At 30.0% G+C, this 14,655-nt stretch overlaps 5 protein-coding genes across 5 annotated transcripts in view; 2 read left to right on the top strand and 3 right to left on the bottom strand.

Moving 5' to 3' along the window:
• LOC105621074 (vasoactive intestinal polypeptide receptor 2-like) overlaps window positions 1–5,386 on the top strand; it is a 24,128-nt gene extending 18,742 nt beyond the window's left edge. The window contains exons 7-12 of the mRNA XM_012202545.1: window positions 1,099–1,229; window positions 1,308–1,393; window positions 1,532–1,676; window positions 2,320–2,602; window positions 3,900–4,063; window positions 5,264–5,386. Coding sequence (XP_012057935.1) covers window positions 1,099–1,229; window positions 1,308–1,393; window positions 1,532–1,676; window positions 2,320–2,602; window positions 3,900–4,063; window positions 5,264–5,386 — 932 coding nt within the window. The remainder of the gene's footprint in view (window positions 1–1,098; window positions 1,230–1,307; window positions 1,394–1,531; window positions 1,677–2,319; window positions 2,603–3,899; window positions 4,064–5,263) is intronic.
• A 1,831-nt stretch (window positions 5,387–7,217) lies between these two features.
• LOC105621073 (protein SCO1 homolog, mitochondrial) lies at window positions 7,218–8,985 on the bottom strand. The gene is made up of 4 exons (XM_012202544.1): window positions 8,920–8,985; window positions 7,783–8,152; window positions 7,487–7,692; window positions 7,218–7,400 (listed from the first exon to the last, which is right to left on the bottom strand). The coding sequence occupies exons 1-4, from the start codon at window positions 8,983–8,985 to the stop codon at window positions 7,218–7,220; spliced, it is 825 nt and encodes a 274-aa protein (XP_012057934.1).
• Window positions 8,986–9,377: 392 nt separating this feature from the next.
• LOC105621072 (prefoldin subunit 1) lies at window positions 9,378–10,932 on the bottom strand. The gene is made up of 2 exons (XM_012202543.1): window positions 10,921–10,932; window positions 9,378–10,110 (listed from the first exon to the last, which is right to left on the bottom strand). The coding sequence occupies exons 1-2, from the start codon at window positions 10,930–10,932 to the stop codon at window positions 9,730–9,732; spliced, it is 393 nt and encodes a 130-aa protein (XP_012057933.1). The 3' UTR covers window positions 9,378–9,729.
• Window positions 10,933–11,192: 260 nt separating this feature from the next.
• LOC105621071 (nuclear RNA export factor 2) lies at window positions 11,193–12,827 on the top strand. Its single transcript, XM_012202541.1, has one exon. The coding sequence runs from the start codon at window positions 11,193–11,195 to the stop codon at window positions 12,825–12,827; it is 1,635 nt and encodes a 544-aa protein (XP_012057931.1).
• A 244-nt stretch (window positions 12,828–13,071) lies between these two features.
• LOC105621070 (integrator complex subunit 1) overlaps window positions 13,072–14,655 on the bottom strand; it is an 8,388-nt gene continuing 6,804 nt past the window's right edge. The window contains exons 11-13 of the mRNA XM_012202540.1: window positions 14,302–14,492; window positions 13,284–13,556; window positions 13,072–13,187 (exon numbers count right to left, since the gene is read on the bottom strand). Of these exons, the coding sequence (XP_012057930.1) occupies window positions 13,072–13,187; window positions 13,284–13,556; window positions 14,302–14,492 (580 nt within the window). The remainder of the gene's footprint in view (window positions 13,188–13,283; window positions 13,557–14,301; window positions 14,493–14,655) is intronic.

The following is a 14,655-nucleotide window of genomic DNA, read 5'->3' as shown; positions in this document are numbered from 1 at the left end:
GAAAAAACGGTTTTTTCGGGAAAAACGTTTACGTTACGGTTAAAACGGAACGGGTTACGTTAACGTCGGTAAACGTAACGTAAGTACGTAAGTAGCANANGAGAGAGAGAGAGAGCAGATCACATCAGGGACTCTATTAATAAATAATGTATTTTCTCTTAGAAAAAACTCAAGGAATGTAAGTAACTCGTTACTTGTAACAAAGTTCCAAATTACTTTTTTGATAATTGCGTTACTTTTTTTCTTTAGTAATTATAATGAAGTTACATTTTTTTGATAACGATAACGAATTTTATTTTAACAGTTACTTTTATTGTTACTTTGCACACGATACAACACAAGTCACTCACATTGTAAAAAAATTTCGTAAATTTACACATATAACACATTTTACAGATGTAAAAATTACACGATTACAATTCCGTAAATATAAAAAAATCATGCAATTTTACAGAAATTACGTAATTCCACAGAAATTTTGTAAATTTGCTTATATTGTCTAAATATATATTTTATTTTATATAGGAAATTATATAAATAGCAGGAATTTATTTTTAATATTTTTTGTAATTATCCAAATTTTAATAATTACGTGATACAACAGTAATTTTTCACGTATTGCTGTTAAATGATAATATATACAGTACGAAATGTCATGTTATCGTTCTTATAACTACACATACATATTGTAATTGTACTTCCATAATTTGCTTTATAGTTACATACCAAGAAATTATTTTTATTTGCATATTACAAATTTATAAACGCATAGACGTTTACAACTATTATAGTGGACTCAAAATTATAATAGTTGTAATTTTACACAAAAATTTTGTACAGTGCATAGCATTTAAGACTAGAAAGCCCGTCCGCTGGCGATTTAAAAAAGTAATGGAAAAGTAGCGAAATGTTACTTTCTCAAGTAACGTAATTATAATAAGTTACTTTTAAAAATCGTAACGTAATTTGTTACTTTTTCTACTCGATAACAAGTAACTTGTTAAAAAGTTTCTTTTTTCCATTCCTTCAGAAACTTATTATTGATAAGCGTAATAGAGCCTATTTAATAAATTTAATCGTTACAACTTCGTCTTACAGGTTTGCCAGCTATATTTATCTTACCTTGGGTAGTGACGAGGATCATATTCCAGGATACATATTGCTGGACAACCAATGAGAAACCTCTCTTGTTCCTCTTCATACGGGTGCCCACGATGCTCTCTATTTTGGTAAGAACCTCGTGAATGCTTCGTTGAGCTTGTAATTAATTCAGTCGTACATTAATCCATCTTCCTTGGCTACGTTAGATAAATTTCGTGCTCTTCATCAACATCGTGAGAGTACTACTAGTGAAACTCAAATCTACCATGTCGGAGGAAACGGAAAGATACAAGTAAGATCTATAGAAGATAATCTACATTGTTGATATAAATACAATATAATATAAAATATTATATTGTAGCTTTTTGATGGAATTTTTAATAAAATAATATGATTGACTATATAAATATATATCTAAAATGATTATTAGGCGATGGGCTAGAAGCACATTGGTCCTAGTGCCACTCTTTGGGGTTCACTACGCGTTCTTTATCTTTATGTCGTATAGCATCGGCGTAAACGAAACTGTAGAGGTCGTGTGGCTCTTCTGCGACCAATTGTTCGCATCTTTCCAGGTAACGCATAATTATTAATAGCATTAATAATTCTACTTTACTAGATGCCAAACTGCCATACAGTTACGCAAGAAATCAAAAGCACTCGATTGCATTATCATAAATTATATCTTAAACAACAAAGTTGGACGATGTTGTGCAAAAAATTGAGCTAATTAAACTTGCTGAGTCTATGTATCTTTGTAGGTTGATCAGTGAAACGTTTAAACAGCCGTTCAGATAATGGAGTTTAAATTTTTTTAGAACTTATTGTACTTCTCTTTCTTTCTTTTTCTCTATCGCTTTCTCTCTCATTTGTAGTTCCAGATCATTATTCTTTATATATTAAATTTTATATTACATTTTTTCTCTTTTTATATATATACAATATGTATACATATATAATATTCATTTATTTTTAAATGAATAAATAGAAATTTAATAAACAGACAGAAATACGATAATCAAAAGAGAAAGGAAATAAATGGATATTTTTGAGAGACTAAATAAAATAATTAAATCATATTTATTTCACATCTCTTTACAATTTATATGAAGAATGGTTTCTGAAGATTTGCGTTCGAGAAAAAGATCCAGGCTTTGCTGAGAATTAAAATCGACGAGCAAAAGGGCGATTGGAGTATTATCTCTGTGTTCCCGGAAGGGCTTTTTCGTGGCGGTGCTGTATTGCTTCCTAAACGGCGAGGTGAGAGCTGAGGTATCAAGAACACTTCGCGATATCAAATGGACACATCTACGTGGAATTCGATGGGGCCAGAGAGCGTCGACGCATTCGGTTAGCACGTGCAGTTGCAACAACTCGAAAGCCAATGGTCGTCGACATTCAAGAAGGATCAGGTGGTGGAAATCACGCTGGAAGATGCCCTCTTATCTTTACCAGGATCGCGCTATTCGTCGGTCCACTCACTCGATGGCGAGTACACAAGGTGTCCCCTTAAATCCTACGAAATCGTCGTGTCCTTCTATGTGTTTCGTTCAAGCAGTGTTTTGTAGCCAACTTTGACCAAACTCTGATTAACTTAAGCAATTGATTAATGCCCACTTCTATCAATATAATTTAATTTTAATCTCTAACTTAACTCTTTATCATTTTCTATTTCTAATATAAGAATTAAAAAAAGATGAAGTACAAGTTGAATCGAGATTAAAATTAATCTAAAGTTAATAATTGATTCAATCGGGGTGATTGAAATCCAAATCAATTTTTGAATAAAATTTATTATGTCTGATTTCTTTCTCTTTGTATCAAATAAAATTAAGAACTTTATTTATGTCAAGAAAATAATATTCTAATAAACAAATTGACGTTATTTGTTATCATTTGTCAACATTAAAGATGTTAAAATGACAATGAATAACAAAAATGACAATTTGTTTGCTGGAAAAGATATATCACTTGATAAATCGAGTAAATTAATTTAGTTTTGAGTTTGATCAAAGTCACTCTTACCGTTTAATTGTTTGATTCTCAATTCTTTTTAACAGATTAAAATACGAACTAAACTGATTAAAACTTTTCCGCCAAATATTTTCAAAATAATTTTAATGAGCTTCTCTTTCAGAAATTCAAGTAAAATACAATTTCAAACAATTAATGTATTTTTAAATTTTACCCAATTTAATAATTTTTTGTAATAAATGATATCATAAGTAAATTAAATATCGTATGCGTACACGGAGAGAATTTTTTCTTAGAATTATCCTTAAAATATGATAGACATGAAATAACATTGTATTTTGAAGAATTTTAATGTAAATCTCTCTCATTCATTAATAAAATTACAGTAAAATATAAAATAAATTTGATTAATTTTACTAAAGTGCATGGTAAAAATTTTAAAAATATTATATTGTACCAGAACTACTATATTTTCAGGGTAAATTTTAAAAGAAAAACTACACTCTCCGTGTAGTTCAAACTCTAAACGAGCAATAGAAGTAAGGATATAACAAAATTTAATAAATTCGCTACGTTAAAGTAGTAATACTCTTTCTCTTGGGCGCCTTAAGATATATTTCAAAACTGTGCTAGAAATAGTATAATGCGATACATCGTGAGAGAAGTCAAATTCATCGCGACGGTTTGGCGCCCTTAAAGTGATTAAATCACACAGCCAGAGAAACTGGTCGATATCGTTACTACAAAGAGGAAAGTTCTCAAATGCACGAAATCCCTCCAAATCGCGTTGTACAGCGTACGAATCTCGCAATGCAATTTTGCAGATGTTGGAACGAGAGGAGGTAGTTTAGCGAGCAGCCGGGGCTATCTAGAGATCGTCGGTGATGGCCAGCCGCCGACGCAACCGACGACGCAAGATCATCACCCTCATCATACATCGCCTCTGTGCAGCAAGTACACACATCAATCACTACTTTCCTTTTGCTCGGTAAGTATCATCATTTTGCCTGAGTATATACGGATCCGTGAATACAACATAATCTCGGTATAATTCAGTTGTCGATAAAGTATCTCTTTTTTTTATCTCTTCATCGCGCTCTGGTATTCAATATCGCCCGTGGAATGATTATAAACGAAGAACTCGGGCAAAAACAATCTCAAAAATGCAAATAACATAAAAAATATCTACATACTTTTTATTTTTTTTATTTATAATTATGTAAATCAATCCATCAATTATGTAAATAAATAAAATCATTAAAAGTAATCAATAAAAATAAAATAAAATCGTACGTGCTTGTAAATTAATCCTATTTAATTTAATATACAGGAAGCATCAAAATATTTTGTAAAAATTTAACATCAATTCTGTCTGTTATTTTTATGTATTTTATCACTTCTCAAAATCATATTTAATATGAAATTGTATGTGATTTGAATATTACATTGATTTGAATATTATAATAATATTACATTATGTAATATTATTTCTTTTAATAATTATATAAAAAATAGATTTGACCTAAAAAACAATAGTAATCTCTAAGATAACATTCCAAAACATCCTCTCTGAAGAAGGTTTTATTCAAAATATGTAAAATTCGACCGAAACTGAACCGAAACATTCAACTACATGTTAATTTCAACCGAAACCAAAATTAAAAAATACAAATTCTATAAAGGCCATATATATAGACATATATCCTTTTTCTTCATAAATATCATAATTTATTAGAACAATTCAACTTTAACCGAAATAAAAAAAAACGAAATTTCGAGTATGTATCAATTTTGGCCAAAAAATATATAAGTACTTCTTCTTCATAAACATCATAATTTAATTATTGAAACAATAATTACACATATTAAAATTAATATTTATAAAGAAGAGCTGTGGTTTCAGTCGAAGTTGACACGTATTATGAGTATTCGTTTTTAGTTTCGATAAAAGTTTCAGTTAGACTCTAAAAATGTAATATACATGTAAACGTATATTATCTTATTATATCAAGTAAAATTTTCCTCGGAGAAGACATTTTAGAATGTAGTCCTAAATGATCATTTGATTTATTTATTAATCGCTTTCGAAATTCGTACGAATAGCTGTCTAATTTAATTTTCTTTAAGAAAGAGATAATTATTTTTTGAAAATAATTCTCTGTTAAACGACTGTCTTTTTTTCTCTCAGATGTCGGATGCGTCAGGGCCGAATGTCGATAAGATCCGCGATCATCATCGATGGAGTGACTCCGAGTGCTGTCACCTCGCATACGAATTGCACAATCTGCAGCAACATCACGGATATCCGTGATAACATCCCATTTTATGATAGAAAAAAGAACACGTGTCGCATAAAACACTTGTCTCATAAACGTTCAACATATATTTGAACGCGTATTATTTAAATTCTCCAAAAAGGGAAAAATAGAATTGGGAATATTTTTAAATTCTATTATAAATTTTTGAAAAAACAAAGAGATAGGAGAAGGACAAAGAAGTCTGTTCCTTCGCGCGTTTTCTCCCTCTGTCACATCTTAATTAGTAAGAGAGATTGAGTCTTTTTCTTTTTTAGCTATCATCTCTTGCACGGAAATACCGTGTCGCGCAGCTATCCGTAGATTGTAATTCGTGCGAATATGTATGATAATGTACAGATAATGTTCGATATTTTAGTACTTTTAGAGATTCGTCGGAATTTCCAACAAAATATCTCCCAATGTACCTCGATGTTTGCAACGCGACACTTACATCTAGATTCAGACCTGCAAAAATGCTGAAAACTGTTGAAAGCTCCGCTTTTTGTGATTTCTATACATACGTATAAATAGTATAAATAAATAAAAGCAGCTTGTTGAACTTTGATACGACCGTATCATGCATCATAGAAATTTGTTATCAGTAATCCTATTTGCAAGTATGCTGTATCATAAACATCGCGTAAAACATTAAAACGCTTTTATAAATACTTGTGTAATTTTAGTCTAATTTACTCTGATGTGCTCTTTGCTTCCTGTTTTTTATTTCTTACCACTTCTTACCACTCTTGCCTTTTTGCTTCTTATCCAGTTTTTTATTTTCCGTCGCCCGAGATAAACATTGATGAACTTCGGAAAAAACGAAAAACACGTTACAATAAATTTTATACGTTTAAATATGATTATCGGTAAAACGGCAAAAAGGAAAAAAGACAAGAAGACAAGGAATAGGAAGCAAAGAATATATTGTAGATTAGGTTTTGAATGCTATAAAAGTTCTGTTTTTACGGAATAGATCAGAATACCATCTTCATTTCCTTCATTATTTATCATAAATGTTCCATGAAAGATTATCAGTGAAAAAAAGCTATTTTAAGTGTGCAACAATGTAATTGAAAATATTATTTAACAAATTCTAGTTTTTAAGAGTAAATATGTTTAAAATATGTATATGAGATAATAAATGTTGGCAAATTTCTTATTAAAGGAAGGATCGACAGTTGCCTAATGTGAAGAGTGTTCTCAGTTTTAAGATAAAAGCGTTTTGTTCCAAAAATATATTCGGTTAAACATTTTACCTCGAAGCTCTCTCACTATGTATATGTAAATGTGTATATATTTGTATTAAGATTGACAAATATAATGTACAACTACATAAACCGATTAATGTATAAATTATGATATATTAAAATAATTTAAGAAAGGAAATAAATATAATAAATTTTTTATTATCCAGCTTATGTACAGTTTTATGGCCTAATTTCTATTTTAAAAAATCAATTAATTTCTTTTACATTCACAACGTTTAATGAATTAAAAAATAATTATTTGTACATCTATATCTATTGGATTATCCGGAAAGTTCGTGCTGACTAACCTATATAATTTAATAAATGTATATTAAAATTTAAATCTTCTGCGTTCAATTTTCCTTCAAAATCGGCACGAACTTTCCGGACAACCTAATATATATATATATATATATATATATATATACACACACACACGCGCGCGCGCGCGCGCACGCACACACACTGTATATATGTATATATGTATGTGTATATATATATATAATATTAATATTAATGTACTATACGCATACATTTCCTGTAGCACACTGACTTACAAATTATCTATACATAGGAATACATAGGAATGTTGCAACGTTTATAACACTCCCTTGATCGGCAATGACGGAAACCAGGAAGAAGTCTCATCCTTTAATTGATCATATTTCAGCTTGTTGATAACAATACTAGTCACGATCTTTTCTACATCATGAGTTTGCCCATAGTAATCCACAAACAAGCCCTCTGGATCTATCAAGTATATAATGATTGTGTGATCCACCTAGAAAAAAAATATAATGTTATCAAATTCGTTCGGGATTGTTACTAAAATACAATTATTAAATTGCTTCTAAATAATATACTAACAATATAATCCTCATCTTGGTCTTTAGGTCCATTACTATAATAAACTCTGTATGCCTTGCACGCTTTTCCAACTTGTTCAATACTGCCAGTAAGACCAATGATCTTGTCAGAAAATTCTTTCAGATACTTGCTGACAACAGTGGGTGTATCTCTCTCTGGATCCACTGATATGAAAATCGGTTGTATCTTAAAGTTGTGTTCTTTTTCTGAAAAATAGAAATCATGCAAGACAACCAAATGCAAGACAACAAGAGTATTTTTAATTATTATAATTAACTTTAATCTCTAACATTTACCAAGAGTGTTTACTACGTTTGTCATCTTTTCAATTTCATCGGGGCAAACATCTGGACAATGCGTAAATCCAAAATATATCAACACCCATTGCCCTAAGAAATCATCAGATTTCACTGGCTTTCCCTCCGTATTCACCAACTCGAATTTGCCGCCGATCTTAGCTTTGCCTAACTGTCGCCTTCTTTCTTTTGCTATAATCTTATCTTTTTCTGTTCTAAGATGATGCATATATAACACAAGACCAGCACCAATAATACTAGAGATTGTCAAGCTTTTCCATGTAATTGGCGATTTTTTTTTTATTTTTGTAGGTTTTTGAGGTAAAATAGACTGTTGATTTAACATATTTGACGTGTTCATGTATCTAAACTGAGTAAACAAAAAATTATTACTAAAAAAAGTCTGGAGAAAACTCCATAACAAATATGAATAAATATTAAATTAATAATTTTAAGTACAAAAAATGTAATTATTTCAAAAAAACAATAATATTAAACATAAGATCTATACCCATACAGTAAATACAAAAAGTATTCATACAGATTTTATAAAAAATGTTTATGCTCTTAGGCCCAATTTTTCACTTGTGATAAAGCTTAATCTGATGTTTCACCCAATAGATTTCATCTATAACAGTATCATAAATCCCATTGAATAAAACAAGGGATGATCAGGGATGCCTTCTATTTAATAACACAAGTTAACACAAATGTTGTTCTATCTTTTTTTACATTTCACGAGTAACAAAAACAAAACTTGTGTCATTAAACCAAATATATTCTAAATTAAGTCTAATCGTAAGTTATCAGAAAATGAAAAGCTTTAGAAGCTAAATGTTTCGATTATGCAAATATTTTTTCTACATCAAAATAGGACAATTTATTATTTTCGCTTAGCTAGTATTAAGATAATATATCTTAATTACTACAATAATATATCTTAATTAGTCTTTTTAGGTGAAATAATTTCGAGAAATTTAAAATATATTGTATTCATTATTAATAAATTCATAGTGTTTATTTATTACAAAGCTTTTTTAATAAAAACTTTCCTGTACGTGTACTTTTTGCATTTATAATATATGTATGAAATATTATTGTTGTTTGGAATATGAAACAACTTTGATGAAAGATTACCTTTGTAAAGACATTATGAGTACTTTTATTTAATGACGCAATAGATCTTAATATTAATGTTGACATTGTATTACACAGATCGAAATTTAACTTTGGTCAACTTTGATCAAAAAAAGGTTATATTACCGAATCTGCAATGCACACACACACCAACATACACTGACAGTGATTCTGACCATATTTAAAGCCAGAATATCAAATACGAAAACAGATGTCGCCAGTAGCAAATACTTTATTGAAATTAATTAAATGTTATCAGCTAGTTATCTGCATTTATTAAATAAAGTCAATAATAACTGTACCAATGTAGTTTTTTGTTTTCAATCAATTATTAATAAAAATAAAATATATAATGTAATACATATTATTTAGTATATTTGTTATCTATTTCGCTTTTGTGAAAATATGAATGATAACGAAGTCAAGTTATAAAATACAAAACAATTTCTCGCATCACATATCTTTTAAAATATAAAATCAAAATATTTATTTAATTATAATCATTTAAATACATACAATATTGTTTCTTGTATATTTTTCTTACAATTTCATAATTAAAAACAATCGAGTTGATTTAACTCTTACAAATGGTTAAGTTCATTGACGATATTTTATTTCACATACAATATATAAAAAAAATGTCACAATTAAAAAAATATATGAACGTGCGAAATGTGAGATTATAGATTTTTTTTAGATATATATTTACATATCCAATAGATACATATTCCAAACAATAATCCGAAAGATTCAAAGATTGATGAGAAAAAACTGAAATAGCACATTCACACATTAATACACAAGTCTTATTTAACCCGAAGTTTCCTTGCTCTGCTTTTGCTGAATCATTTCTCTGATTTCATTTTCGCTCTCCTTGAAACTCCGCTGTAGATACGTTTTGTTATTTTCTAGCGTCTTGATCTTCTCATCAGAAGTTTTTATTTTATTATCCAAATTCTCCTTAATGTTGTTCATATTATCTAGAAGGAACATTCGACCGACAGATTCATACATTCTTGTGTCCTCGGGTAAACTGCTAATTTCCTTTGTGGTGAGTTCTGCCCGCTGTTTCGTACGCCGCAATTTCTCAATTTGTATATCAGCCAACTTTAATTTTTGCTTAGTATCTACCATCTTCTCGTGTAACTTTGAGAAGGCTTGCTTCAATTCTTCGTCCAATACTTTCGACATCTTCAGTTATCACAATGTCTTGTATGGATAAAATTATAAAATCCTGGAAATATTTAAAAAGATATACAGTTATATTATGTAGGAATAATCAATTAAATCAATTAATGTATGTATAGAACATTTTACGCTTTACAGTACTGACAAAAAATTATCTTTTTACTTCTAAATAAGTTAAGACAATGTCTTTCGTGGAAATAAAATTATAGAACTGTGTTCTGAAAAGATTTAAATGACAGGAAATTCATATTTTATCAATTGTGTTTGATTTTTATGCTAACAGGTATATATTTCAGATAAAATCAATTTTTAATATATATTTAATTTGGTATGTTTTATTCAATATATAGACTATGACTTAAGCTTTATGTTCATACAGCACTGATAGAAAATTTTATCTTTTTCTTCAAAATAAGTCAAGATAATATCTTTTATGAATAAAATTACAAAACAATATCCTGAAAACCTTCGAGTGAAACATTTTTATTTTACAGGACATTTTTATTCTATTGATCTTTATGTTAACAGGTACATATGTAATTACATGCAGATAAAAGATCAATTTTTAATGTGTAGGTTTATGCTTTATTTTTATGTAGCTGAAAATCACCTTTTTCAAAATAAGTCAAATAAAATGTTGAACAGAATTACGACTCCTTACCTCAAATTTCTGCGACAATGTCGAGAAATTTATTGTATTTTCTTATACAACGTTCCTAACCATATACGTCAACAGCACAGAGGTAATACAACTGTGAAGTGAGTCACAATCCGATTATCGAGATTATCGAATAATCGAATATATATCGATACTTTCTGCTTCATCCATCCAATCTAACCTTAATTACAATCTGATCTAACCTAACCAGTAATCACAAAAGTTTATAAACAAGAGAGAAGGGTTACTACAGCGAATGTCTCTAAAATCAGAGTAAAGTTTGTAATGAAATATTGATATTTATTCATTAATGTAATTGTTATATATCTGTTGTAACATTATTAATCACATATTAATAACATTATAAATATTGTCAATCAGGCAAGTGTGATGCAAATAGGAGGAACCGTTATTTCTCGCGATAATAATGGCATCACCGACATCAACGTCAACATCGTCGACAGCATCAACAACAACGGCAACAACAAATCAAATGTCATGGGAACCGCACCGGATTACGCATATCAAGCCAACTTTTGACAAATGTGAAAAGGCACTTGCGAATCGCACAGATCTGTGGCACAAATTCATCGTCTTTGACGGTGCTGTGTATAGACGAACCGATGTCCTGCGCGCCATTATAATCACTTGTGAACCAGCACTCCTGATACCAATCATGTACACTGTCGAGGACAAGAATAAGACGACATTCCTCGCGAAATGTACCATTAACGCCATAGAGAATTTAGTGAAGCAGGGACTGACCATAACATTGCCCAGCGGTCAGGACCTGTATATAGACATTGTCCTGGGATTTCTCGGTGCAAACGAGCTACGAGTGAATACAAACAAGATCATAGCAGATGCCCTGCAATGTAGGTATGAGCCAATAAGAAAGATATTCAATCTGGACGATTTCGAGAACGAAAGGGCTTTGGGCTCGATATTTTGTCCCATTTCCATTCCAAAGATTTTTGATCTGGTCTTGCGTTGCAGTAGAACAAGTATTAGCATTCGTGATCCTCAACAATCGAAACTGGCTGTCCGTGAGTTGAGCTTGAGATATAACAAACTCACAGCTGTTATCCTGTTTGACAAATTTTTTAATTTCCACTTGACCAAGTTGGACTTGAGGCATAATCAAATCTTAGACGTGGAATATCTGCGCTATTTTTGTGAGTTTAAGATAAGCGAACTTTGGTTGGATGGGAATCCATTGTGTGCGAAATATACCAACTCCCAGGAGTATATACAGGCCGTGAAGAATGTTTTCCCGCATTTACAGATCTTGGATGGAATCGTTATAGGAATGGAGAATAAGTTTGTGCCGAGCATGCAGAGTTATTATCTAGGCAATGGAACGAAGATTCCTTTGATGAGACAATTTGTCAAGCATTTTTTCGCCCTATATGATCAAGATGACAGAATAGTTATGAACGGCCTATATGATAAAAATGCATTCTATTCTATGTCGTTAGGTAATAATATAACGAATCATATACATAAAGAGATTGTTAAGACATTTTCCATGAATAGAAACTGGTATAAAATTTCTGATTGTGCCAAGTGTCACGAATTTCTATTTCGAGGACCTGAAAAAATAATCACTGCCCTTCAAAAGCAACCACCAACAATACACTATCTCAAAACATTTTGTATCGACTTATTGTATGAAGAAGATAATTGTTTAACTGTTTCTGTGCAAGGTTTATTTACATATCGACTCTGTCCACCCATGCTGTTCAACAGAACTTTCATTATTACACGAAAAGAAGACAATGAATATTGTATTATTAATGATTTATGTTACATTGATGGCACACCCCCCAACGCAACTAACGAAGTGAGATTTGATCCAAGAGTCGTACCTAAATTTATTCCAACAGTACTCAGCGTGACAGAAAAGGAACAACTGCTTAGATTTTTACGTGAACTTACTACAATGAATATTCGATACTGTTATAAATATCTTCAAGATGCAGAATGGAATATAAAAAACGCGATTATTACTTTTATGAAAAACTATTCAGTTAATGACGTTCCCTCAGAAGCTTTTCAATAAACATACAATTATATTAAACTTTAAGATATATATGTATATATGTTGGTCATAAAAAACACAAGTAAAATTTTATATTCTCATTTATATTTAAATAATTATATTACTAATATTTTATAATATAATCCTTTCTTATAGCTTAAATATAAACAGGTTGGAAGGAAAGAGATAAAAGTCTTCCACTGCTCTATTTTAATTGTAAAAAAAGTCTTACAAATAATATTTACAAAACTAATAGTTTCAGACATTAACAACCTTGCTGTGTATTTAACAGAGTTATAGTCTTAGTAATATAAGGTATCGTGTTGACATTCGAATTTACTCCCAATTCGAATACCCTCTGCAGCAACGGTAAAGCGTGTTCTACAATGTAAAAAGAAAAAGATTTATAAGTTTGTAAAATTATTGTTATACTTCAACATTGACGTAAATCTATTTTGTTACAAAAGTTCATTCTACCTTGCATGCATAATACGATATCCGGTAATTTTTCTAAAGCTGACATAAGGACATCCGCTCTGTGACTGTCCAAGCACCTTTGAAACGCCGATAATATGTTCGCATTCGATGTAGGACGGTATTTCAATGCTCTAGCGAGTAGACTATGAGCGAGTGATCTGATATTACTTTGCGGTGATACAAGTAATTCCGCTATGTTGTCCGTTATAGGCTCCAAAACTGAAGGTTTTCGCAACGCCACATGTTCGATTTCTTGAAGCGCACTGAGTACATCTAAAAAAAAGCAATCATTAATATAACTCTTTCATAATTAGAATATTTGATATTTTAATTGTAATACTTTAATGCGCTTATAAAAAAACGATAAATAAATTCTTTGTTTTATATATTAGGTGTAGTAAAAAGAAATCCATTATTTTTGCATGAAATTGAATGGAAAAATAATGGATTTCTTTTTACTACACCTAATATGTGATGTCCAGCAAAATCTGGCTAGTCAATTCAAGGACATTGCAGGTAAAAGTCCAGGCTTTTCCAGAATTTATCCATCGATTAATTTTCATTATTTAATTAATTTTCATCGATTCGTGCAATATTACATGCTTCATATTCAAATTAGAATTTTATAGAATGAATTAAAATGTTAACAAATTGGGAACAATATTATTTATAAATAATATCAAAGAAACGTTCCGTCAAACGATTTTTTTTACTATGTTTTTTTTAGACATTAAATTCAAGTTTCTTATTGGTAATTTATTGCATCAAGGAAAGATTTACAAACACAATTTTTCCTTTTATTATTTCTTTTTTCACGTAATTTTTTTTAGAATGAAAAAATAATAAATTCTAGGCCAGACCTGAAATTTCAGAAGTTTTCCAGGAATTTTCCAGAATATAAAATTTCAGTATAATCCAAAGATATTCAAGAATCGCTAAACATCGTATGTGCGTGTGCATGTATATAATTGAATTTTATAATTTAAATAAAGATATTTTATAGAGTTACTTTTCGTACCTTCTCCATGCAGCTTAGCAAGTGTAGTTAGCAGCGATTGCCAGTGTTGCGGAATAGTGGGTTCCGGTGGATGTAGCGCAGGAGTTACAGTGATTAAAATATCATTCATATCTTCTCCCTCTCTCGGCATCGGTATTCCTGACACGAGTGTTCTCAAAGCGGGTACGTTTGAATAATGTACCTGCAACTCACTGTATATGCATGTAAACTATATGTATATATATATATATATATATATATATATATATATATATATACTATATATATAACTAATATATATATATAATTAATAATAATAATAATTAATTAATTAATTATATACTAATAAAGTAAAACGTAATAAAATAATAAAGT

Source organism: Atta cephalotes, assembly GCF_000143395.1.
Source record: "Atta cephalotes unplaced genomic scaffold scaffold00032, whole genome shotgun sequence".
Taxonomy (NCBI): Eukaryota; Metazoa; Arthropoda; class Insecta; order Hymenoptera; family Formicidae; genus Atta; species Atta cephalotes.
The sequence above is the reverse complement of the archived record's forward strand: the minus strand, read 5'-3'. Positions and strand labels throughout refer to the sequence as shown.